General features: G+C 44.5%; 1 protein-coding gene across 1 annotated transcript; it reads right to left on the bottom strand.

Moving 5' to 3' along the window:
- Window positions 1–35: 35 nt before the first annotated feature.
- On the bottom strand, window positions 36–27,134 carry ical1 (islet cell autoantigen 1-like). The gene is given in 15 exon segments (XM_079495634.1): window positions 36–3,025; window positions 3,468–3,569; window positions 4,307–4,497; window positions 4,499–4,622; window positions 6,480–6,527; window positions 7,177–7,226; window positions 8,628–8,713; window positions 9,022–9,120; window positions 11,016–11,141; window positions 12,255–12,453; window positions 14,040–14,163; window positions 15,642–15,714; window positions 23,432–23,609; window positions 24,210–24,238; window positions 27,019–27,134. Coding segments are annotated over 14 exon segments (1,524 nt in total). The 5' UTR covers window positions 24,218–24,238; window positions 27,019–27,134; the 3' UTR covers window positions 36–2,909.
- Window positions 27,135–27,951: the final 817 nt, after the last annotated feature.

The following is a 27,951-nucleotide window of genomic DNA, read 5'->3' as shown; positions in this document are numbered from 1 at the left end:
AAATTTCCAGGTGCCAAAAAACCTACACCAAGGAAGCTTTGAGAAGGAAAAGAAGTGGTCACGTGACTGGCTCCCATGGAAGCCTCCATGAAAGTGTCATGGTGCAGCCCAGTCACGTGACCACTTCCTTTCCTTCTCAAAGCTTCCTTGACCTAAACCTAAACCAGGATGTTGAATAAAAGCTGGTTGGGTCACAACAGCCGAGCAGGTTTCCCTGTCTCTCTGGTGGCTCTGCATGCGTCTTCCGTACACAGAGCACACTCAGCACAGTAGACATTTTGTGCATACTATGCATTATTGTTGTTTTTGACAGCAAATTTAGATTTTAGTTTTAGTCTTAAGGGCTCCATTTTCGTCACCGCTAACCCCCTTATCCCTAAACTTCTTTGCCTTTTTTTTTTTTAGCTATTTTGAAAAACATTTTTTGAATAGTTCAACTAGCCAATCTACATTGACACGTTGTGAGCTTGTAGACTGGCCATTTTAACTATTCAAAAATGTTTTGCAAAATAGTAAAAAAAAAAAAAAAAAAGGCAAAGAAGTTTAGGGACAAGGGGTTTAGGGGTGACGAAAATGGAGCCACTTGTCTCTTGAATAGCTATCATTTAGTTTTAGTCATATTTTAGTCACCTGGAATGTCTTAATGTTAGTCTAATTTTAGTCGACCAAATCTACAGTTGATTTAGTCGACTAAAATGTATTTTGGCGGGCCTTGATGCCGTCGTAATGACTGATTTTACACTTGCTGAAAGTAGGCGATCTACAAGCTCGCAACGCGTCGCAGCGCGACGCTTTGTGAGCTTGTAGATCTGATATTTTCAGCATGCAACCCAGTGTAAAATGACTATGCATGAGGGACCATACCGTTATAGTGTGCATATATGGACTCGCTGTCAAATGAATACATAACCCTGTTTTATAAACGGGGTCAGATACAGTACGATACATCTCATTATTACTGTATGTACTATACTCTTGGGTGGTCATTAACATGAAATCCTACAGTATATACTTCAGTGACCGCCGGGGTCCCACAGGGGTCTGTCCTGGGGCCCCACTCCTTTTTTATTTCTCCCTTTACAGCAGTGGTTCTCAAACCTTTTTTTATTTATTACAAGGACTCTGAGAGTGTAACAGTGTTGTTTTTGGCAGCAAATTTCTATTTATCTTTGGAATGAAACTTCATTTAGTTTTAGTCATATCTTAGTCACCTGGAATGTCTTAGTGTTAGTCTAGTTTTGGTCGACTAAATGTCATAAGATTTCAGTCGACTAAATCTACAGTTGATTTAGTCGACTAAAATGTATTTTGGCGGGCCTTGATGCCGTCGTAATGGCTCATTTTACACTTGCTGAAAATAGCCGATCTACAAGCTCACAACACGTCGCAGTTGTGAGCTTGACTTATATTTAGTGTAAAATGACTTATACTGGATCTCTTGTCCACTAGTCCCTTCCTAACATTTTGGTCCAGTTTCTGACGAAATTGTCCATATATTTAGTCTTTAGTCTGAAAAAAGGTAGTCGACGAACATTCTTTGTCTTAGTCGACAAAAACAACACTGGAGTGTAAGGGAGCCCCTCAAGGAACACGAGAGTCGCTGGACCGAGAACCACTGCTCTACACCAAATCTCTTCCACCAAAAATGGCGGCCCGTCTATAAGTTTATAGATCTGCTAATGTTTGCCAAATGATCACCTATTATTATGACATGCGGCCAGAAGAGGGTTGTTAGGGTTCATGTGGTTAATTAACCCATTTTGGGCCGGGAACCCCTTTTGGTGTTAGCATTATGTTATGCTTTAGCTATTGAAAAATAGCAGATCTACAAGCTCATAGCACAAGCTTGTTGGTCTGCTATTTTTTGAAAAATCGAAGAACCACGGACATAGAAACATAGCTTTTTCAGAAAACTGTCAGGATGTAGAAGACATTTTTAAAATCTGATCTCAGGTATAACATTATATTAGCATTTAAACAGCATACAGCAGCGAAGCTTTAAGTAGAGATACTCCAAGGCTGTGTCCATTAGAACATTGGTTCCCAAACTGTTTTCATGTCAAGGACCCCCAAATCCACATTTATTTTGAAAAGATATGCCAGCCAGTGAAGAGAGGATTTTCACGGGCATAGCAGTGATTCCGAAACATATTAATTTCATGGACCCCCCAGTGTCACACGCATTAGGCTACGGACCCCCGATTTAATGGCATTCATTTTCTATCTCCGGTACCCCAATTTATATTGTAAAACCACTGTCAACGGGTCCATTTGGTTCCATGTGTACACTCTCAGAGTTACATTTTGGTTTGGTTCCAAACTATCATTTAGCTGGGGGGGAGGACCCCCTGGAACTCCCTCAAGGACCACCAACCACCGCATTAGAAGGTGCAGACATTCAAGAACACGGCAAACAAACGCACGCCCAAAAACGCAAACACAGCTTAAAAACACGGATACGCAGACGAACAGACACACTTCCAAAAGAGACCGGGGACGTTCTCCTCTGACATTCTCCTCTGCCGAGCAGTTAAACATGGACGAGTGAAAGATTTCCTTTGTGGGTTCAGCCGCATTATCGATGCCGCAAAGCATCATTCTGCACACGCTGGAAACTAATGTTCTGCTTCCTTTACGAATGTGTCGGGAGTTCCAATTCCAGTGTCTTCCATTGAGTCTGTCAACTCCAACGTAAATGGAGGTGTGTGTGTGTGTGTGTGAGTTAGTGTATGTAAATGGATGTATGTGTGAGTAGTATGTTTGCATGTAGGATGTTAGGTGTGTGTGTGTGCGTGCTTGTATTTACATGTGTGCATGATGTATTAGTGTTTGGGTGTGTTCATTTACTTGCAGGGTTGAAGCAAAAGGATTCTCCTGTTGAGCACACATGCACACACACACAGACTGCCTCAGGCGTTGAGCAGTTCGTCCTCAGATCGTCCGATGGCGTCGGGGTTGGACAGGGGGTCCAGGTCAGCGAACAGGTTGAACCAGGCCGACATGTCCCTGGACCCACCTTTAGGAGCTGCACGCACACACACACACACACACACACACACACCACACACCACACACCACACACCACACACACACACACACACACACACACACACACACACACACACACACACACACACACACACACACACACACCTTTATTTGCATTCACATTTAACATAGGTTTTTCCAGAAAACTGTCAGGATTTAGAAGACATTTAATAGAATCTTGTCTCGGCTCTAAATTAGTTAAAATTGGCTGCCAGCCTGCCACCGTTAATTACACTGTCACTTCCCTGCCGACAGGATGCACAGGGTATTTTATTTTGAAAATGCCGAAATTCACCCCAAATGAGCCAGAGTAATATATACATAATATAGTTTTAAAATGTAACCGGTTTCTTTTAATTGTAAAACAAACAAAGTTTGTATGTTTTGTTTACAATCACATCACGAAGCATCCGTCTTACCATTGGCTGTTGAACTGGGAGCAGCCTGTGCCGATTGGGCCTGACCGGCGGGGGGAGGGGGTTGTAGAGGCGGGGCTTGGAACATGGGTGGCGTAGCCCAACCTGGGATAAGGACCACCAACATTGAACCATTAGTACACAGTCAGTCACACACACACACACACACACACACACACACACACACACACACACACACACACACACACACACACACACACACACACACACACACACACACACACACACACACACACACACACACACACACACACACACACACACACACACACACACACACACACACACACACACACACACACACACACACACACACACACACACACACACTTGATACGAGCTGACAAAATCACCACAGTTTTTTTTATCCCATGATTTTGTAACCCATTTTTTTCACCCAGTGTTTCCAGCCATTCAGTTGCATAACCCCCCCCCCCCCCCCCCCCCCCCCCCCCCCTTTTTTTTAAAATAATCCCCCAAAATAATTTGGCAACCCCCCCGAGGGGTCGTGACCCCCATTCAGGACGGGAACCCCTTTTGGGGTTATTGTTGCTATGTACATGCTATTGTATCGGCCTCAGTCCTAAATCAGAATATAGAGCTATTTATTAATTATAAAAATAATAATTAAATAATAAATATATACAGTATATATACTCACTCAATACACCTATAACAAGCTATATTGTCGCTGCCGGGTGGAAACCTCATATGTCCAAAAACGGTCACTTTCCAGGATTCCATTTCTCTTTTTTTTTCTTTTTTAAAAGCAAAAAAAAAATTGCAGCTCTATCTAACAAGCTCAAAAGTTTCAACCTGACCTGTGGAGCTGAGGCTGTGGTCCAGGAGCTGGGAGGGCAGGAAGCCCCCCGTGGGACTGGGGGGCTGGGACGGCCGCTGGGCCCCAGCAGGTCCGGAGAGAGGCATGGCGGTCGTAGCAGCAGCAGCTGGGGGGCAGCTGGGCTGGTCCAACAGCCCAAAGGCGTCCTCCCACTCCCTGCTGAACTCGTCGTCCGCTGTTCCCCCCGCTCCCGGCGCCTCCGGGGCTGAGGAGATCTTTGAGGAAGTTCAGGTCTCCCCTTTCGCCCTCGCCGTACGCCACCGACGACCGAGGCCCAGAGAGGAGGAGGTCTCCGCCTGATAGGGGGAGAGGGGGAGTGGTTCGTAAACAAGCACGAGGCAAACTTGTTTAAGAAACACAAACACACACTGGTAAAACAGACACTGGAAAAAGGTCAAAGTCTGAACCGAGGAAAGGCAGATTCTATAGAAGAGAGGAGAGACTCGGAAAAGAGTTTAAGTTTCCCTTCATGCCAGGAGAAGAAGTAGTGAAGTGCAGCACCGGAGGGAACTAATTAACAGGCCTGAGAAGAACAGGTTAGATTCTCTGAATAAGGAGACAGGAGACCAAGAACAAGACTTTTGCTATTCTTCTTCATGCCAGGTAGGAGAACAGAAAGTACGGCACTGTAGGGAATTTGCAGATCTGAGGAAAGGTAGATTCTCCTGCAGGAGGAGGAGGAGGAGACTCAGGAAAAAAAAAGGTATGTTATTTATTCTCCATGCCGAGAAGAGTAGTGCAGCAGCAGCTCTGGAGGGAATTAAGGATCTGAGATTTAATATCCCACGAGACTGCAGCAGCTATACCTGGGGCTGGAAGCATAGATCTAAAGGTATATTACCTCTACAGCAGAGCTGCAGGTCAGCCTGAAGAAGGAGAGAAGTATTTTCATTACTGTACGTCTAAGCCCGAGAGAGAGAGAGAGAGAGAGAGAGAGCAACAAGCTGCAGAGAAACCCAGTGTGCCAGTTTTTCAAAAGGGAGTATTAAAGCAAAGAAGCCTGCGGTGCAACAGGGAGAAAATTAAATAAAGAGCGCTGCATCGAGTGCTCGCGTGACCAATACACAGCCAGCCTCGTTACCGGTAACGGCGGGCAGCTGCGAAGGAGGAGCAGCGGACTGGAAGTCTCCAAAGCCCCATAGGGTGTCCGCCGGGTCCTCTGCCTGGGGAAGAGGGGGGGACTGGAAGAGGAGGAGGGGGTCCTGAGCTGGTGGGAGATAGGGCTGGAGCTGGCGAGATGAGAGACTCGGCTGGGGAAGGTCGTCGCAGGCCATGAGCATAAAGTCGTCGGTGCTGCCGTCCGGGTTGAACGGTCCACTGAGGTCGTACAGCGCTGGGGTTAACAAAGATGTGGAGTTACTAGACCCAGGAGTGTGTGCTAGATCGGGGCGGAGCCTTAGATATAGACGCAAACTGCGATCACTTCATGGGGCTTCAGTCCGATGGCGGCTCTCCTACATAGACTACGCATTGAGCGTGGGGACAACCAACTGGGCCAAGTCCTGGACCGGAAGTATAGGCAGAAATGCATTGGACTCAGGCAACAGCCCAGCTTTAATGGTCTTAAATCCCTTTATTTTAAATTGTTTTGCGGTAATAGTACAACATAAACATTACAGAGACTTTAGTTGTTACTGTACAATACTTTAAAACAGTTGGCATGTTGCACACATGCTTAAAATAGCTCTTGTTTGTGCCGCCCTCGTTGAAAACAATGTATTTCCAACTCCAGCTTGGCTCAGTTCAGGGCTGCATGAACAGCGCTCGAGCGCTCGGTTTCTGCCCCCTCAATATCATAAACTCTTCTATTAGATGGCTCTGGATCAAGGGTTCTTAGCCTTTTCAGGCCCCCAAAATAATCATATTTGAACTGGGGACCCCCCCCCCACCGTGTACTGTACTGACAAGGAGTTGAGGCATTCAAATGTGTTCAATGTTTCAGTTTAGTTTCAATTTAATTGTGAAAAATAGCAGGTCTACAAGCTTGTAGATCGGCAATTTCTCACAAATTGAGGTCACAAACTGGATTTTCGCAAACTGGATTGGGGGGGAGGATAGTGTGGCGTGGCCTGACGTCGTAACATCCTCTGTGAAATTGGGCCAGTGCAAGCCACTTCCGCCACCTATAGGCTAGAATGAGCACTCATGCTTACCGCTATCCAGACTGCCTTGGCTCCGTCCATCAGCACTGTGGGCTGGGCCTGTAGAGGAAACAACCGGGGGGTAGAGGGGGGGTCAACGACACAGGCAGCAGGGTAAGACCTTAGAGTATATATTAATAGAGACGGCACCCGGAGGAAACCCTGAGGCGAAATGGACATAGTGGCCGAATTTGTCATTGCAGCTCGAGCCAGCGCTGGTCCGTTGACACGTGAACGCTATGTTTCATACGTGAACGCGCGCAAACGGCGCAATGATAGTCAACGGCACAGCGCGTTCATGTCATCGCCGCATCTCCAGTAGTCGAAAATAGCTGATCTACAAGCTCTCAGCGCGTCGCGCTGCGACGCGTTGAGAGCTTGTAGATCGGCTATTTTCTTCCAAAAGTGCCCTCTTACGGAATCTCAGCCCCTGCCTATCTAACACTCTCTGCACGTTCCTGGTCATCGAGCTCGAGCTGCAGTACCTACTTTCGGCCACCGTGTCCATTGCGCTTCAGTGTTTCCTCTGGGTGACGTCTCTATTAACCCATTTTGGGCGGGAACCCCTTTTGGTGTTTTAACTAAGCATTATGTTATACTTTAGCTATTGAAAAATAGCAGATCTACAAGCTCGACGTCAGGCCTAAAAGGTCACAGCTCCCAGCAACATATTCATTACATATTTCAGCCTGCAGGGGACGGTACGTACCACTTTCAGAGGCCTCTTCCGACAGCTTGTCCTCATCCAGCGACACCAGGCTAAAGATGGAGTGGAGGACAGAGAGAGAGAAGAAAGAGAGAAAGAAAGCAAGAAAGAAAGCAAGCAATAAAGAAACAAACAAACAAACAAATAAAGAAAGATCAAAAAGAGAAGAAAAAAAATCACGTAAGACTGAGGCAATCACATTTCGAGTGGCGTCTCTCTCACTAGCCCAGGCAGAGAGGGACTTTCCTTTCCATCTCCTCTCCCTTTATCTCTTCTAAAATCATGTCAACCACGGCCTCGTATATTGTTGGGGCTTAATAGTTTCAGCGGGACACTTCCGTCTCGTGGACTATACAGAGACCGAGCTCGGCATGTTGCCTTACTCGTCATCCCAGTTCCCTGTGCTCTCCTTCATTCACCACTCGAGTGCTTCCTCCAACGTTGCACTCTGTACAGCGTTGCAACACTAGCCTCGGAAACCCAGACGTTTTTATTTACATATATGCCTATGCCATAAAAAGCATAGGTGAGTTCCAGGCTATGTGAACACAAACCCTTGAACTCTGTAAGACTTTTTGAGTGGTGCAACCACTCCAAGGAACAGCAATGTCTGTCTTAACCTATGTGACTATGTGACTATGTTCCTATGTTACTATGTTTAGAGTACCAGTAGGGGCAAAAGTGGCGCTGTTGTGCCAGAAACAGAGAGAGAGAGATAGTAGTGCTGCTACTTGGCTGCTAATGAGAGAGAGAGAGAGAGAGAGAGAGAGAGAGGGGCAGGGGGAGAGGGGAGTTGCACCACTCTTTTTGAAGAGAACAAGTAAAAAAATAAATCTTTTTAAACTTTGAGTGCGGTTTCCTGTCACTTTAATATGTTGTCTACCCCATTTCCCCTAGACATTTTGGGTCGTAACAGGGTAGGAGCCCGAATTGTTACTTTTTAACTCCCACAGACCTGGCACAAAATAATGAGGCCTTGTTCGGGGGGGGGGGGGGGGGGGGGGGGGGGGGGGGGGGGGCGGGGGCGGGGGTGCTGCTGTAACTTCTAACAGCAGTGAGTTTAACAGCCGCATTGTGAAGACACTGTACTACGCTCGCCGGTGCCACACACACATTCACAGCACTTCACAGCCCTATGGACTAACAAGTAAACGAGCACCTGCTGCAGCTGTACTGCCTGGCTAGCTGCCCAATTAGGCACACGAAAGTATGACTGATGATGGGACATGAGGTGTGTGCGCGTGTGTGTGTGCCGCGCTCGTGCATGCATGCATGCATGCATGCATGCATGCGCGCGTGTGTGTGTGTGTGTGTGTGTGTGTGTGTGTGTGTGTGTGTGTGTGTGTGTGTGTGTGTGTGTGTGTGTGTGTGTGTGTGTGTGTGTGTGTGTGTGTGTGTGTGTGTGTGTGTGTGTGTGTGTGTGTGTGTGTGTGTGTGTGCGTTGATGTCCTCACTTGTCTGTGTGGCTCTGTGTGGACTTCTTTTCTTCAATTTGTTTTGTCTGCATCTCTGTGAACTCTTCCAGGGGGTCCCTCAGATCCTGAGAGAGAGAGAGAGAAGGTGTGGGGGGGGGGGGGGCACCATATCAGCCAATGCATCGTATATTTCCTTTCCTCCCACATAACCTATCTTCCCTTAACTCCTTTCCTAGCTTCCCTCCCTTATCTTGTTTCCCTTCGCATCTATCTTGCTTCCTTTCCTTTGTGACTTCACTCTGCCCGTCCCTCCTCTCTTCCTCTAACCGCACGCACACACGCGCACACGCACACGCACACACACACACACACACACACACACACACACACACACACACACACACACACACACACACGGTTGTAAATAATGTACCTTCAGTGTGGTGAACTGGTAGGCGACGTGTCCCTGGAAGGCCTTGTGGATTCCTGACATGGCGTGGGCCGTCTTCTCCCAGAACGTCAGCAGAGTGGTCTGCACGCACGCACGCACACGCAAACACACACACGGATTAAAGCAAAAAATAAAATCTCACGACTGAAACATGTCCGCCCTGAGACTGGGAGGTTGGAGGTTCGATCCCCGATAGTCACAATACAGGCTATAAAAATGGGACCTAATGTCTCCCTGCTTGGCACTCTGCGTCAAGGGTTTGATATTATGGGGCAAGTAACTGCGACATACTAGCATCTGTACACAGCTGTACTTGTGTAGACCCAGAGTGTACAGTAGGAGAGTAGCGACACGCCTTGATCTCGCCGCAAAGCGGGTGCCTATGGGCTGTAGTTCCAAACATTGGAACTATCCCATTGAGATAGAATGAGCACTTCCGCATTCCATCGTTACAATGGGAGTCAACCTTAGAGTATATATGAATAGAGACGGCACCCGGAGGAAACCCTGAGGCGAAATGGACATAGTGGCCGAATTTGGTATTGCAGTTTTGACCCAAACACATGAACGCGCTGGTCCGTTGACTATCATTGCGAACGTTCATGACACGTGAACGCTGTTTCATACGTGAACGTGTGCAATGATAGTCATCCCAGAATGCACTCTGTTCCTACCCGGAAGGAGGAGTGAAATCGCCTCATGCGCTTGCAACTTAATGCAAGTGGATGGGAGGAGAAATCCATTGCCGTCTCTATTAATATATACTCTAAGGAGTCAACGCTAGTGTCGCCACTCTCTTACTAGATTACTCTGTGTAGACCAAGCTGTCTCATGTTATGGAAAGAGGAGATAGGCCCCTTAACCTAATGGACCACATGGCCCTGGAACAGTTTGTTCCAAAGGTCACCTACTTAGGAAAAATATAATTGCAGAGACATGGAACTTGCTTGAGATAGGTCAGCACATATATCACTATTTGATAGTTTCAGTAGCTATTTTTAGTTATGTTAATTGGTCGCATTAGGCCAGCTGCTTTTCAACCAGTGGTCCGGGGACCACCAGTGTATCCTTGAGGCAGTTCCAGGTGGTCCCCCAGCTAAAATGATGGAGAGTTGGTAACCAAATGGACCCTTATTAGATCTTTAACTCTTGGGAGCGTTCATTTTACGCTCTCAAGAGTCACATTATTGTTAAACATCTGCATTACTTAATTTACAAGAAGTCTACACAATTCAACCTTTTGCCTGTTCTCTCTCGTATGGTACCAACATCAATACAGCATGGAATTGTGGACAAAATCTTATCCAACGATAACAAGATATTCTTTGGTTTTGGGTTCGAGAGGCTAAATCTCATCAAATGGTGGTCCGTGGCTCAAATAGAGGGTATGCACATGACATCATCGTACCTGGAAGTTATGCGGGAACGCCCATTGAGTGGCAAAAAACTACTTTCTGGCCTTGACAGCCCATTCATCCAAACAGAAACGTCCTGTCTGATTGGATTAAACAATGTTAAACTCACCAACATTGCAGCTGTACGAAAAGCTTGAATTATCCTCTATCTGCAAAGTTTTTGTTTCATAAAAATCCACCATAGAAACGTTATGAGCTACTTTCTGTCAAGAAATGCCCTGCATTTGATTATTTTTCTAAGTGTCAAGAGTTTGGAAGTGCTTGTTTTCAATAACACAACATTTTGCTGCCTCCTGCATTATGTGACATTTAGAAACAGGTGGTACGGCAGGACGGTTGAGTGATTTCCAACGAGCGCTTCCAAACTCCAAGCTGCTCAATGTTTTGCCACTCAGTCTAGATGAGGGGGGCGTGTCCCGATGGGAAAATCATGCATGTGCATACTCTCTATACCCAATAAATAATGGGCTTGCACTTCCACTGCATTAGACACGTGAACCAGCGCAACAACACAAAATAATAGATATTTCAAAGTATGAATGAATGAAAGCCCACACAGACCTGGTAGGTGCAGAGGGAGTGAGACAGCATGTTACAGCGGCTCGCTCCGAGCATGTCCACCTTCTGACACACGTCGTTCTTCAGCTTCTCAAACTGACCCTTCGTTCCCCGCACCTGGGCTTGGACCTGAGCGCGCACACGCACACACACACCAATGACATTTTAACCCAACACACACCTGCATTGTTGCACTACTACGGCAAGGCACATCATCATTTTTCGCCCCCGCGGTCGAGATCATGGATTTCAACAATGCTACGCCGGACTTCCCGGTCCTTCATTGCCGTCCCCAGTTCCTGCTTACTGATGCATGTGTCTCTGACTCCCTATAGCGATGGCATCCTCAGGGAACGACAGTTTTCTACCTCTGGTCTGCTTTGAGGCAGGACTCCAGAGAAGAAGGGAAGATATAACCTCATTGTCAGCTCTGTAGCAGTGTCCGGCAAACGGTGTTCCTCTAGTGAAGAAACACGGGGAAGGTTACAATATATTAGATTTGTCGATGGGTGGCTCTTCCAAGAGAGATTTTGCGCTCTCATTAGAAGGCGGGTTAAGTGCCATCCAGCCGCTTCGGCAAGGAAACCTATGCACAAAACACCTACAGTATGCATGTTGAGGAAGAATCATACGTTATTGTTACATATTGTTTATACTGTATCTAACCTTAATATTTAACCATCGCGTTTAGTACTAATAATACATTTTGATACGACATGATGTTTTGTAGCTTGTAGGAGCCAGGATGTGTCCGTTAAGCCTGTCGTTATGGTTCAGCTTGTCCAGCTACACGAGTAGAACCGCGATGGGATCCCCGTGACCCGTGGGCTACTACCGTACCTACGATCCCTGTGCCCATGGGCAAAACTACCGTACCTACGATCCTTTTAAAATGTGTGTTATTCATGTCCTCACTGTATTGCATTACTGCTATTATTTTTTAATGTTTATGCCTTGCTTTTCTTTTCTTTCTCCATTGCTCTGTAAAGCACTTTGAGCTGCATTTCATGTCATGAAAGGTGCTATACAAATAAAGTTTTATTATTATCCCATTCTGGGATTTTGGTGTTTTAACTAAGCATTATGTTATACTTTAGCTATTGAAAAATAGCAGATCTAAACAAAATAGCTCATTTAGAAAAATCGTAAAAATGCGGAAAACAAATCTTTGAATATATATTCTTTCAGAGCAAACTTTTTTTTAATTTCGACGTCAGGCCCTAAATGGGTTAACGTTATTACCTTGCGGAACTTCTCCAGCTGTTTGTACGTGTCGGGGTCCAGCTCCTGGGAGACGTCCTTCATCCAGAGCAAGGCCCCTCGGTACTCGGTGCGAGACTTCTCCATGCGGCCCACCGTCAGCAGCGTGTCGGCGATGGCCCTCCGCCGGAACGTCTCCACCTCCTGCTGCATGCGCTGCAGCGGAGGACACAGGGCCAGCCTGCAGCGGGGACGGACAGACACAGCAATTCAGTATTTAAGTCCGACGCCATTTTGTAGTGCTACGTTACGTCCGGGTCCAAGTGGCACCAGCTCCCGTCCACATCTCATTGTAAATAGAATATCTAAACGCGTGAATCTTTTTACAATGGTGTTATTTTTCAGAAAGGAAGCCATTGAGGGTTAAAATGGGTCTTAATGCTTCCAACTCGAGTAGAATTATTATTGTTTTGTACAAGTGTCCATGACAAAGAAAATATATGATGTGGAGACAATAAAGACTATTATTATCATTATTATTGAAGGTGGTAACAGTCCATTTGCTCAGTACAATATTTCAGGGGCATATTTAGAATGTGTGCAGGGTTGAGTATGTTGAATCTAGTTTGCAATTAATGAGGATTTAGTTGACACAATGAAATAAAATGGCGATAGTATTCCGTGTGGGGAAGACGGCCTGTCACAGCCAGATTTGGGCTCAGCTTTGTTTTTGCGAAGAAAGCAGTAAAATTAGACTTTCGTGGTTGTTTTCGCAGATTTAGTCCGACGGAGCGTCACAGTATAACTCTATGGGGACACAAAAGCGACACAAAAGTAGGACCCGGAAGTATCTCTGGAGGGGGCGCTCACGTCACGGCTAAAATACTGAATGGGCTCTATGCACACAGAATAACTCCCTACTTCCTTCACAGGTGTTACCGATGATACTAATTAAGCCTCTGTTCCATTTAGTGTACAGTGGTTCTCGAACCTGTTAATTTCAATGACCCCCCATAACTCTGAGAGTACAAAAGTACAAATGGAACCAAATGGACCCATGACCATTTGGTTCCAATTGTACACTTGAGTTACACACCCGTACGGGGCCTTCTGGAACCGACTCAATGACACGGCCCACTGGTGTAGCAGAGTGTTTCCAGTGAGCCAACATGCGACAATGGCAGATTAGCAGATAACCAGACTCTGTTTCACCAGAATGGAACAAAGCCTGAATTATAATAATAATAATAATAATGGATTTTTATAGCGCTTTTCTATGCTTACTCAAAACGCTTTACAATGGTCCATTCGTTCATACATTGGGAGGTGAAGCGGCGAACAGTCGACGCCAGCGTCCTCACTTCCCACATTCACATACCGATGGTAGCAACCACTGGAGGCAGTGTCTTGCCCAAGGACACTTCCGACATGTGGACAGGAGGAGGAGGAGCCGGGATTCGAACCGCCGACCCCACGGATCATTGGACGACCTGCTCTACCTACTGAGCCACAGCCGCCCCCAGAATTAGTATCATCAGTAACACCTGTGAAGGAAGTAAGGTAGGGGCGTCCCAAGTTCCTTCCAAAATGGCATGTGTGCATAGAGCCCTTTCTCAGCCCTGGAACTCTGAGGCCCCTTTTCCACCGGGGTTGAACCAGTTGTGTGTGTGAGCATTGCTATTTTTGATACTTTTGAATTCGAATCCGGAAAGGTAATACGTTTTCGAAATATGAGGTTTCTTACATTTAAAGAAGGACAGTGGGAAACGGAACAGCCGCGGCTCTAATAAATAACGCATTGCGTTCCCATGCGTCTGTCTGTCTGACCTCTGCTTGGCCGAGGAACACAGGGCCCTGCTGGTGGCGTCCATCATGCTGCCTGCCTTGGTGCGGTCGTGTTCCGACTGGAAGCGCAGGAACAGGCCCAGCTCGTTCTCCTCCTGGGACAGGTCTGAGGACAAGAGACACAGTGTTGACTTCGTTGTTGTGAGCTTGTAGATCGGCTATTTTCAGCACGCAACTAATTGTAAAATGACTTCTACTGGATCTCTTAATGTCCACTAGTCCCCTTCATAGCATCTAGTTTTGAGCCGTTGACAAAATTGTCAATACATTTAGTCTTAGTTTTAGTCATCATAGCTTAGTTTTGATTTAGTTTCCATTTAGTTTTGGTCAGTGGAAAAAGGCAGTCGACGAACATTCTTCGTCTTATAGTTTTAGTCGACGAAATCAACACTGCCGTCAGGCTTATTGGGACAGGTGTGAGGACAGAGACACAGGCTTATTGGGACAGGTGTGAGGACAGAGACACAGGCTTATTGGGACAGGTGTGAGGACAGAGACACAGGCTTATTGGGACAGGTGTGAGGACAGAGACACAGGCTTACTGGGACAGGTGTGAGGACAGAGACACAGGCTTACTGGGACAGGTGTGAGGACAGAGACACAGGCTTATTGGGACAGGTGTGAGGACAGAGACACAGGCTTATTGGGACAGGTGTGAGGACAGAGACACAGGCTTATTGGGACAGGTGTGAGGACAGAGACACAGGCTTATTGGGACAGGTGTGAGGACAGAGACACAGGCTTATTGGGACAGGTGTGAGGACAGAGACACAGGCTTATTGGGACAGGTGTGAGGACAGAGACACAGGCTTATTGGGACAGGTGTGAGGACAGAGACACAGGCTTATTGGGACAGGTGTGAGGACAGAGACACAGGCTTATTGGGACAGGTGTGAGGACAGAGACACAGGCTTATTGGGGACAGGTGTGAGGACAGAGACACAGGCTTATTGGGACAGGTGTGAGGACAGAGACACAGGCTTATTGGGACAGGTGTGAGGACAGAGACACAGGCTTATTGGGACAGGTGTGAGGACAGAGACACAGGCTTACTGGGCGTTTGAACTCATGTTGATATGCAGTACATACAGATAAGTTGTGTGTGTGTGTGTGTGCGTGTGTGCGCGCACGTGCTAGGGCATTCACTTCTAGTAATTTTTACTATTTGACTAGATGCCTAGTTTACTAGTCGACTAGTTGTTTAACTACCTATTATGTCAAAAATAAAATAAATTAAAAAAATAAACTTTTTTTCTTTTTTAAATAAATATTTGTACATTGAAATACTGTGTACATGGTGACTATAACTATAATCTACCTGATCTTGAGGCCTACAAAATCGGGAAAAAATTAACTTTTTTTTTTCCTTATCAACTAGTCAACTAGTATCAACAAGGTCGACTAGTGGATTTACTAGTTGACTATGCCCTAAGGCGTGCATGCGTGCGTTTGTGTGTGTGTGCCCTGCAGAGAAATGTTGCAAACAAATACTGGTTTTGTTATCAAACAGGTGGATATGAAATGAATGGAAGCATGAGTAAGCTATCAGCTGATTATGAATAAGTGCGTGTGTGTGTGACTCACGTGTGATTCTCGTTTGGTACTTCTCTATCACCTTCAGCAGCTCTGTGCACGTGCACTGGACCGTGCGGAAGAACTGGTCGGACACACACACACACACACACACACACACACACACACACACACACACACACACACACACACACACACACACACACACACACACACACACACACACACACACACACACACACACACACACACACACACACACACACACACACACACACACACACACACACACACACACACACACACACACACACACACACACACACACACACACACTCTTAAAAACGGTTCAAAGTGATTGGGACTACAATCCTTATTATTCACAATATAAAAAGTAGTAATTTAAATGGCGCTGAGAGAGACAGACACACGCGCGTGCGTAGAGGCCAGCCAGAGTCCTCTGGCTGGTACAGACCGTTGTCTCGCATAATTATTTATATTTATCTCTCTTCATCTCTGCTGTGGCCCCTTATGGTGGTCATGGCAACATAGAATCCGAAACCTCGGCCTCTCCTGTGCTGCTGTGGACTGATTGGAGGGGAGGGGGGGCGGGGGGGGGGGGGGGGCTGATACATACAAAAGAGTCGGTTAAGACTTTTAGGCCCGACGTTGAAATTAAAAAAAAAATGTCTTCTAAATCCTGACAGTTGTCTGAAATACCTCACATTTCTGTCAGTGGTGCTCAATATTTCATGTCAAGGACCCCCATCTGAAAATATGTTATTCCAGAAACCCCTCAGAAGCAAAGATTTGAGGTAAAGCTCGACCTACAAGCTCGTAGCACGGCACGAGTGCCGCGCTACAAGCTTGTAGATCTGCTATTTTTCAATAGCTAAAGTACAACATAAATGCTTAAAACACCAAAAGGGGTTCCAGCCCGGAATGGGTTAAGACTTTTAGAGACGACCGCTTGCTTAGAGAGGGACAGATTTGCGCACCACTGCACACCGTGTGTGTGTGTGTGTGTGTGTGTGTGTGTGTGTGTGTGTGTGTGTGTGTGTGTGTGTGTGTTGTACAACTGCACGTGGTTACACAACAGGGTATACACACAACAACAGTCAACATACTGTCTCTCTCTTTACGCAAAACCTCCCTTTAGTACAAACACACACACAAACACACACAGTACAGAATACAGCATTACAGCAGAGCCCCAATATGTGATTCAGAGCACGGGCCTCCTCTCGTCTGCTCTAATTTTACCTCTGCTGATGAGAACAAGCGGGGGGGGGAGGGGGGAAGGGGGGGGCACTGTGAGGTGAGGTTAAGCCATTATATCTGCCGGTGAAATTACAATGACCACTTACCGTCTCATTCTGTGCTCACCGTTTGTTTTGCCTCCATGCATAACCTTATCTTAGAATTCTCTTGTACACCAGTCTGTTCTGCTTTTAAACCAAAATCGTTAAACCGAGAGGATATGTTCTATTGTTCTTGTTCCTGTCTGCTTCTGTGATGCGTGTCCTGTAATGTATCTTTTTGTAATGTATTGTGTCTGTCTTGTCTGCATCTTGAACGGTGACGTCATGGACGCAAAACCAATGTCAGTGCAATCATATCTTATCGGCCGCCTAAATTGTCAATTTAGTCCTAGACCCTGGCATGGAGCTATACTATAAAGTGAGACACGCTATAGGCACACTAAAAGGTTTTCACAACCTACGTATATATAAAGTCTTTATCTTGTCCAAGTCTTGTCCACAGAGGCCCCCGAAAGGCGTGAATTGTCTTGTGAGTTGTAAATGTCTTCAAAATCCTGACAGTTTTCTGAAAAACCTCATGTTTCTGTATCAGTGGTGCTCAATATTTCATGTCAAGGACCCCAAAAATTATATGTAATATGCCTCCGCCCCCCCCACATCTGAAAATATGTTCCCCAGAAGCAAAGATTTGAGTTAAAAATGTTCACTCTGTAATAATATATTGAAAGATGAGAGGCACATTTTCACGATTTTTCAAAAATAGCAGACCTACAAGCTCATAGCGCGCCACTCGGTGGCGCGCTATGAGCTTGTAGATCTGCTATTTTTCAATAACTAAAGCATAACATAATGCTTTAAAACACCAACAGGGGTTCCCGCCCAAAATGTGTTAGATACGGTGCCCGTGTCAGAATATCTTCGCTCAATTCAAAAACAAAAGAGAGTGGGCTATCTTACAGCACAGGTGTTCAGACAAGACAGAAATCAAATTCAAGCTCATTTTGGCACACGAGCGTGCCTCACAGATTCCAGCGCTATAGAGCACAACAACGATGTTACAGTTTCAGCATTAGCCACGTACCTACCGCGCATATAGCGGTGAGCTTCTCAATCTATTTTTAGGCGCAGGATCGTGCAATGGAGCAGAAATTGAGCATTAAGCGCCGAGGAGAGAAGCGGTGGTTCAGGCACACACATACACAATTACACATACAGAATACAGTATAGGGTAGTTACTGATTAACTAAAAAGGGTAACTGGTGGCCTCTTTAGCCCAGACCTCCAGGATACAGGAGACTTAACATCTGTGACCAGCAGAGCTGCAACAGATCTCTGATTTAACATGGCTCACTGGCTCACAGACTATACCTCCCCATTTCATTTCACACTGTACTGGACGCACATTGAAAATGGACACTTCTCGCAGTTGTGGCCAAGTTTGTCGAGTTCCCCTTCCCTGTTCAGCGGGGAAATTCCACACAAATCATGCCAAACAAGCCTTAGATGGGCAGGCTGCCAAATGCTGGTCCTTTTCAACTGTGGTTCGTCCTGCTTGGTCTACCTGCTGCTTCTACTGCAACCAAGTCATTGGGGGCTACCATTCTCTTCTGCAGGAAAAGGCTGGTGAAATAAGTGAAAATTCTGAATGAAATTTGGCACCATAATTATAACGACGGGGGGCCCTTTCTCTGTTCCCTGTGAATGAAAGCGTTTCATAAAGAACATGTGCAGAACTCATATTTATCCACTGTGAGAATAAATACCAGCACTCACGTTGTATCCTTTTAGGATTCTTGTTTTATTTTTCGATTTCCCCCAGCAGGCAACAACAGACAGATGGACGTTTCCTTTATAAGTGACACAGAAACATTGCTATTTAGATTTAGAGTTGAAGAAGGCCACACGGCCGAAACGTCCATCTGTCTGTTGTTGCCTGCTGGGGGAAATCGAAAAATAAAACAAGAATCCTAAAAGGATACAACGTGAGTGCTGGTATTTATTCTCACAGCGTAGGCTATATCTTCCTGAACCGTGCACCCGTTACACCATTACGTGGAATTATTCAACTGAGTGCTTGCTCTCGCTTTCTTCTTTAAGAACTCATATTTATCCCATTCTGAACGGGAACCCCTTTTGGTGTTTTAGCATTATGTTATACTTTAGCTATTGAAAAATAGAAGATCATGAATGGATTGATTTCATCTATAGTATATTTATTATGGAGAATTACATTCAGCTTTAGAGGTCAAGTTGAAGTCTTCACAGATAACTGGTTTAGATGGATTACTCATGTCTCTACCATAAGACCTGATTTTGTATACATTCAGTTAAACCTGTTTAATCTGTAGAAACAGATGCACCTGTTTGAGGTACTTATGTATTATGATCATCAATAGAGAAGAGAGGCAGATATCTCCCCTTGTGTGTATTGTACGTATATTGTCTCGTTTTGTTTTGTTTCGGTTGTCTGTACTGTCAATTGTCAGTCGTTTCGTTTACATGTATGTTTGATTAAAATTCAATAAAAAGTAAATTGAAAAAAATAAATATAGCAGATCTACAAGCTCATAGCGCAGCACCGAGTGCCGCGCTACGAGCTTGAAGGTGTGCTATTTTTGAGAAACAGCGCAAATCTTTGTATATGTATTCTTTCAGAGCGAACATTTTTAACTCAAATCTTTGCTTCTGGGGGTGGGGGGGGGGGGTCCCTGGAACAACATATTTTCAGATATGGTTTGGCGGCCAATTACACATATATTTGGAGGTCCTTGACATGAAAATGTTTGAGAACCACTGACATAGAAACATAGGTTTTTCAGAAAACCGTCATGATTTGGAAGACATTTCTGGAATCGTTTTCAGGTCTAAATGGGATATACAGTATATGTCTGTCTGGATTGTATTTACTGTCCCGTCATAAACTGTACTAACAGAGAAAAGGTTAGTTATGTGTTCCGGAGTGGGACCAATTCACAACAACGTCAATAACAGACAAGAAGGTGAAAAAAATGGACAGCAGCTGCTGCTGGCCATTTCCCTAGGCCTGCTGAATAAAACAAATACATCAAGTGGACATTTTCTTTGATGTTTTTTTTTAAATGTCAAGATGTTATGACATTTATGTGTATTCCTGTGACTCTTTCTCACGCTCACTTGGAGCCTCCATTTCCTCCTCTCTCCTTCTACTTCTTCTCTCCTCCTCTCTGGCTCTCTGCCTCATGGGAGGGGGGAGGTTATGTGTGAGGAGGGGACAATGAAAGCAGGCCCGACAGAATAAGGTCTTTGGTCGTCAGTGAACAAGGCCCTCTCAGTAGTGCGTCTCTTAGCAGCTGTGTGTGTAACAGTAACCGGGCCCCTTTGGGTCTCACAGGACCGGCCCGCCTCGCCACAATGAAACACTAACAAGGTTCTGCTACTACAGAAGAAAAAAATGCTGATTCTCTCGTTCGTTCCCCCGATTCTGAGACACAGGAGCTGAGAGAGGGAGCGGCGCATCTATATATAGATTAATTTTACTTCTACTAAACGCTAGCTTTATTAAATCACTTATTTTTACCTTATTTTATACTTTGTCATAAGACGGCGTTGCATAAAAATGTGACTCCGGTCAACAATACTCCGTTCCTTTTATATGCCTAATAATAATAATTCAACATCAACTGTCGACGAACCATTAGAATAAAGCAGGGGTTCTCAACCCCAGGTGCTCTCAATTTCCTTAATGATTATATTTCAGTATTCATTTATGATATATTTTCTCTATTATCCATTTTGGGCGGGAACCCTTTTTGGTGTTTTAAGCATTATGTTATACTTTAGCTATTTAAAAATAGCAGATCTACAAGCTTGTAGGTGTGCTATTTTTGAAAAATCGTGAAAATGTGGCACAAATCCTGACAGAAAACTGTCAGGATTTAGAAGACATTTTATAAATTTCGACGTCAGGCCTAAATGGTTATTTTTGCAGTCAGTTTGTATTGATTGGGGTGGGGGAGGGGGTCGCGTGGGTCGTGATACATTTCCCGGGGGGGTCCCCCCAGCCAAAAACGTTGAGAACCCCCCTGGAATAAAGCATGAACATCACCCGAGTTGGTTTTTTTTAACCGTGTGAAATGTGTCAGGTTTTCTTTTACTCTTTACATGCTGCACAAACTGGTCATTGAAACGGCACCTAAAAAAAGAAACATTGTACCGGCTAGCGTAGGTCGTGAAAACCAGGATATGATGCTAATGTTTCAAAACAACATGTACACACCCTGAATGTGTTGCTAAAGTTCAAAACACCATGTACAGTATTAAATATCTGCCTCTTACATACACTACTAGTGTATATTCATCTTTGTCGGTGGAAAGCGTACTTTTCAGTAGTCTCGCGTATAGCCAGACTACTATTCCACAATCTCCGAATGCTATATAGAGTCTGGAACTATAGCCCCCCATGAGCTGAGTATAAGGAAGCTGCCATTTCCGTTCACGAAATATATTTGAAAATATCTTTACATTTTATTTTTGTATTTTCTTTCCTGCTAAGCAACAAGCTACACATGCTTAGATGATTTCTATTCATATTAGAATAAATTTGCGCGAGTGTAAAGACGAAACGGTCATTCAATTCAATTCATTTAGGGCTTATGGTAGGGGAAATAGCCAATAAGGAGGTTTTGCACAAAATAACATCTTTGGTGGGGACATAACAACTACAAATAAAAAGTAAGAAAGCCTTCTAGCATGGTCCAAGCGTCCTGCTTGGTCTACCTGCTGCTTCTACTGCAACAAAGTCATTGGGGGCTACCATTCTCTTCTGCAGGAAATAGCTGGTGAAATAGTGAAAATGCTGAATGAATTTTGGCACCATAATAACATCATACAGTCCCAGACTGTATGATGAAAGCATTTGGAAGTTGCGAGAGTCAACGGTCTGGTTAACGCGAGACTATTTCAGGAGTGAAATTAGTAGCAGCAGATCTACATGCTCAAAATGCTTGTGGACCTCAGTGTTGACTTTGTCGACTAAAACTAAGACGAAAATTGTTCGTCGACTACCTTTTTTCACTGACGAAAACTAAATGGAAACTAAATGAAAACTAAGCTATGATGACTAAAACTAAGACTATATATACTGAGAATTTCGTCAACAAATAAAAACTAGACTCAAATGTTAGGAAGGGACTAGTGGACAAGAGATCTACTATAAGTAATTTTACAATTAGTTGCATGCTGAAAATAGCTGATCTACAAGCTGATCTACGAGCTTGTAGATCAGCTATTTTCAGCAAGTGTAAAAACAGTCATTACGACGGCACCAAGAACCGCCAAACACACATTTTAGTCGACTAAATCAACTGTAGATTTAGTCGACTAAAACTAGACTAACACTAAGATATTCCAGGTGACTAAAATGTGACTCAAACTAAATGAAAACTATTCAAGAGACTATGGACTAAAACTAAAATCAAAATTTGCTGCCAAAAACAACATCGGTGGACCTGCTACTTTTGTGTTACGCTGTAGTATGATCAAGTATGGTGTTAAATTATTTGACGAGATATACCGGTATGTACACATCTTTATTTTTCCACTTTCTCTGTCCTCGACTCCTCTCTCTCTCTCTCTCTCGACTCCTCTCTCTCTTGTCATTCAATACAGCGAAACCTGTTTGAACTGTGATGTTACGAAGCAAACTGAATCCGATTCTTCACCCAACATAATCCTCACTAAAACCCAGGCAGTGAAGGTTAAGAAAGGAACTGACTAAATTACTTCCTGGAGCAAAAACTTGTTCCAGACGACCTGAATTCAATGCAATGTTGCCACATAATCAAACCTGAGACTCTCAGGGGGTGGTTGGCGTTTTAATTTTATTTATCTCTACGCTATACAGCTGTTTATCATCATAGGGTATATTAGAATTATTTAACATCTTAACCTATTTGGACCTGAGGCTGATTCTACAAATGTCTTCTAAATCCTGACAGTTTTCTGAAAAACCCAGTCGTTCTTAAACATTTTCATGTCAAGGACCCCCAAAAAATATATGTAATTGGCTGCCGACCCCCATCTGAAAATATGTTGTTCCAGGGACCCCCTCAATTAAAAAAATTCCAGGCCCCCCCCCCCCCCCAGAAGCAAAGATTTGAGTTAAAAACGTTCGCTCTGAAAGAATATATATTCAAAGATTTGCGCCACATTTTCACGATTTTTCAAAAATAGCAGACCTAGAAGCTCGTAGCTCGTAGCGCGCCACTCGGTGGCCACTCGGTGGCCACTCGGTGGCCACTCGGTGGCACGCTATGAGCTTGTAGATCTGCTATTTTTCAATAGCTAAAGTATGACATAATGCTTAAAACACCAAAAGGGGTTCCCGCCCAGAATGGCTTGCCTTAAGCTGTATGATGAATAGCAAAAACTGAAAAAAGCACGTCGCATCGTAAGATCATAACACGTTGTGAGCTTATAGGAGGTAAAAGTTTCACTATTTTCTTTTTTTAAACGTTTGACCTGTGACATGCCCAAAACAGGGATTCCAGGTCGTTTAAGTGTCGTTTGACGCAAAACATGTCGTCCTCTTTGCGTTATTACCTCCAGCTTGGCGTCCAGATCGGCGTCCGACGACACCACATACTCGTCCTCCTTCTTGCCCGTGGCTTTGATCAGCACCTGCTTGGTGTTCCAGAACTTCTTCTGCATGCGAGCCATCACCGAGCTGCTGTCGCCGCCCAGCAAGGCCCGGCCGCCGCTCAGCATGTCCCCCGAAAACCTGTGTGGCAGAGAGAGAGAGAGGGAGGAGGGGAGGGAGGGCCGGCGGCTCGGTCAGTGACGCGACATATACCAAAGCCTACAACGGGTTGTGCAGTCGACGACGCGCTGTGATCGGCCAGTCGCTGTGATTGACAGCCTAACCCTAACCTCAGTAAAACTATACCTAAACCTAACCCTAACCTTAACCTCAGTAAATTTAACTTGCCCGGGGGGCGTGGTTATAAGCACAACCCGGGGGGGGGGATTGTTGTTTGTTGTGGCTACATACTAATCCCCCTCCCCCCCCCCCCACACACACACACCCCTCCCCCACACCCCCCCCAGAAGAAAATATATTCAAAGATTTCCACCACAATATTCATGATTTTTTTTTAAATAGCAGATCTACAAGCTCGTAGCACGGCACTATGTGCCGTGCTATGAGCTTGTAGATCTGCTATTTTTCAATAGCTAAAAGTATAACATAATGCTTAAAAACAACACCAAAAGGGCTTCCCGTTCAGAATGGGTGAACAGTCCTGGGCAGATCTGTCTCTAGATAGATACAATATGCAGAATGATTCCTAAAATATAGTGGCATTTATACAACCGTACATACCCGTCCATCTTTGAATATTCCTGGCTGCTCTGTAACACAAAAAGACAATGTTAGTAACTTAGTAGACCAGAGCATACCAGAGAAGAATACAGTATCACAGATTAACGTTGGCTCCGGTAAAGTTACTAATCTGAAATTTGTGAAACAGCGTTAACCATTTCGACTTCTATTGCAAGTCTGACCACTTCAAATACTCGTAAAATAAAAGAAAAAACGAAAATAGCCCCATCTCACAAATGCGTCACAGACATGCGTTGTGTGTGCTTATACAATATACATAGGCTATTTTCAGGCTCAACATGCCTTTCACAGAAGACATGTTTCTAATCCAAATTAGGTCGTCGTGACTGAGAATAGTAGTACGTAGAATAAAAGGCATGACAAGGCCCTCAACACCAGGACACAGAAATCACACAATACATTAAACAATAAGGAAATCAATGAACAAAATGAACATCGACAATATGCGATTGCTTTCTCATCGATATCAATTAACAATCAATCAGTGAACACATGAGAAAAGTGACACATCAAGCAAGACAGGGGCCAGCTCAGCCTCAGACATGACTTTGATTGATTGATTGATTGAAATATTTATTAACAGTTTGCAGAATTACAGTACATTTCCAGCACAACTCAATAGAGGGTATGCGCGTGACATCATCATCAAACCAGGAAGTTATGCGGGAACGCCTACTGAGTGCCAAAAAACTACTTTCTGGCCTTGACAGCTCATACATCCAAACAGAAAAGTCCAATATGATTGCATTAAACGACGTTAAACACACTTTGCCACTCGATTTGCCACTCGATTTGCCACTCACTTTATGCATGCGCATACTCTCTATACAAAGACTGTTAACTGTGAGTGGACGACCCAATAAAGCATTACACTTGTTTACAAGAGGGTCCACCTTGTTCAGTTCATCAAAAATGACGGCTATCTTATATAATATGCAACAAGCTTGCAAACTGCATATTTAATAATATAGGGGTGCACGATTATGATATTCTGACCGATATCGATCCCCGATTATTGGCAGGGTCATATCTGCCGATACCGATTCTGACCGATTCCAATATTATACAGATTATGCCGCCTTCAAAACATGAGAAATACACAAAACAAAAGCGACATTATTAGGCCATCAATATCTGTGAAAATAAGATTCTGTATATTTTTTATGGCCGATTTCGATATGCTACCGATTATATTGTGCATCACTAATAATTAACCCATTCTGGGCGGGAACCCCTTTTGGTGTTTTAAGCATTGTGTTATACTCTGTTGAAAAATAGCAGATCTACAAGCTCATAGCGCGGTACTGTTAAGGCAGTCTGTAGGACACATGCTAAGAAGAACATAATAATGAGGCAATACCAGAATTCAGAGTTTGGAAATAATTAGGATTTTACTCGAGTAAGGAGCCAAAACTTACATGACCTGTCATGATAATGGAAACCCCAGTCTGGCTCAAAGTCAAGAGCTGCATAGGGCCACAGCCTTTATAGCTTTCACTCCCACAACAGCCAACCCCCCAACATAGCCCCAAGGAATGGGACAGTAACAAAGTAAAACAAACAGCACCACAGGCGTGTGACAGATAAGGTGGGGTCCGGGAGGGATGGGTCCTTCCTGAGGGGGTCCCCAGGGGAGGGGGTCCCAAGCTAAAGGATTGACATTAAGGAACAGAATATGGCTCTGTAACTCAGAGAGTGTGCCAACAGAACCCTTACTGGTCCATTTATTTTGCACTCTCTCCGAGTTATGAGAGTCCATGGCCTAATGCAGTGGACAATGATGTTTTGTCATCAAGTGACAATTTAATGACTTTTAGGAGCTTTATAACACCTCTAAAACAAGAGGGGGGGGAGATGTACTGCGTCAAAGTAATTGTAACTATACCATAAAAACCTGGTGAAACATTGGCCAAATTGTCAAATGATATAAACAAAAAATTGTGAAAATAGACACCTTTGTAAGCTTGTAGTTGCATCTGCTATTTTCAGAATACTTTTCTGTTTAACCGAGTCAAACAAAATGTAAATGCCTCAACTCCTACGAATTACAATACAATTCCAAATTCTGCTTTGACTTAACATGCTACAGTGACCAATAATTCTCTATGGATTGCACGACAGGACCTCAATGGAAACAAGTAGGGGGGAGGGGTATCCTTTTAGACCAAATACTGTACTACTGTGGCGTTTACATTTCTGTCAAATTAAGTATTCAATCAATATTCAATCAATTTAAAACACTGACACTACTACACTAGCAGCAGCAGCAGGACAGATAACACAAAGGGCAACGTGACAGCTGTTTGCACTGCAGTTATTACAGTTAAAAGGCAGTCATGACTCCTGAATGAATGTCACGGAGGACAGACCCAGCAGGGGGACAGACAGAAGCTGTTCTTCATGTTGTTAGAGAGAATCAGACACCACACCAGTTTAATGTCTGTACTGTGTGCTGTGAGACACAAGCAGCTGGCTGCCTAGCAGGTGTTTAGTTACACATCAGATCAAACCCTGACGGGGCTTATAATATAATTCATGTCTTGAGACACTTGTATCGAACCCGAACGCAAGATCTGGTTGATAACGATTATTTAAAAATATCAGCCGATCGGTAAAGCCAGAAAACACAAATACCTCAAGAAACCCCTTTTCTCAGATGTCGCCGAGCTAGTGGTGCTACAGTAGTAGCAGGTTAGCTGCCCCACACACACTTCACGGTCTTATTGACCCACACATCCCTGTCAGTCTGTGTCTTTTAAATCTTTTAAGAGTTGATTTTGGACTCTACCTTAGTTCGATCAGTCTTCTGTTGTCGGGAGCATCCACGCGTACATATCCGGCAGCACACAGACAAGTGCAGAAGCTGCTGCTAGCCTCATCTGCTGCGAGCCATCATCCTCCTCCTCATCTGATCTGACTCAGAGGAAGCAGAAACAGGATATGCAAAGCAGCCGTTGCCTTCCTCTGCCACGTGGTGGTGCTGTTGTTTACACGACGATGATGACACATGCATGCATCACTACAATTTACTTGCATTTAGGCATTTAGCAGACGCTCTATACATATATACTATAAAGTGATATGACTACATAAAATGCAATTCTAGTAGTCTTCGGCCCAACTACATTTTTGAGGAGGAAACAAATGTTTGACGTAGGCCATCTATAGAGGCCTATCTTTATAAAATGTATATTTTGCTTTAGCAAGTTTCAGAAATTCCAGGAATTACCTATAGTATGTGAAATGAAATGAAATGAAATCTATATTTACCCAGGGTATCTGGGCTAAGCTCAAGAACTTGTTTCCAGCCAGGCCCTGCTCATAGAACACATTTCATCGTAGTCACTAGTGGTTCAATGCCTTGTTCAAGGGCACTTCAGCGGTGGTAATTTTAACGTGTCGGACGGCTGATTCGAACTAGGAACCTTCCGGTATCAAGACCGCGCCGCTATCCGTTCGGCCACCGCTGCCTCTATAATGTAATCTATAATGTTGATCATGTATCTTTGGACAGGTATTAAAAGATTCTAGTTTACACACACACACACACACACGTGCGCGCACTAAACTTAATTTAACTTTTTTGCAGTAATTAAGTACTGCCAATTTCTTTCAGTATATAAACTTTTGATTTGACCACCAGAGAGACTGGGGGGACAGCCGGGAGCAGTATGGGTTGGCGCCCCAGACTGTGTCTTCTGTGAGGAGGAAGCCCAACAAC

The sequence above is a fragment of the Electrona antarctica genome (assembly GCF_951216825.1).
Source record: "Electrona antarctica genome assembly, chromosome: 24".
In the NCBI taxonomy this organism is placed as follows: domain Eukaryota; kingdom Metazoa; phylum Chordata; class Actinopteri; order Myctophiformes; family Myctophidae; genus Electrona; species Electrona antarctica.
Note: the sequence above shows the minus strand (reverse complement) of the source record. Positions and strands in the feature narration are given on the sequence as shown.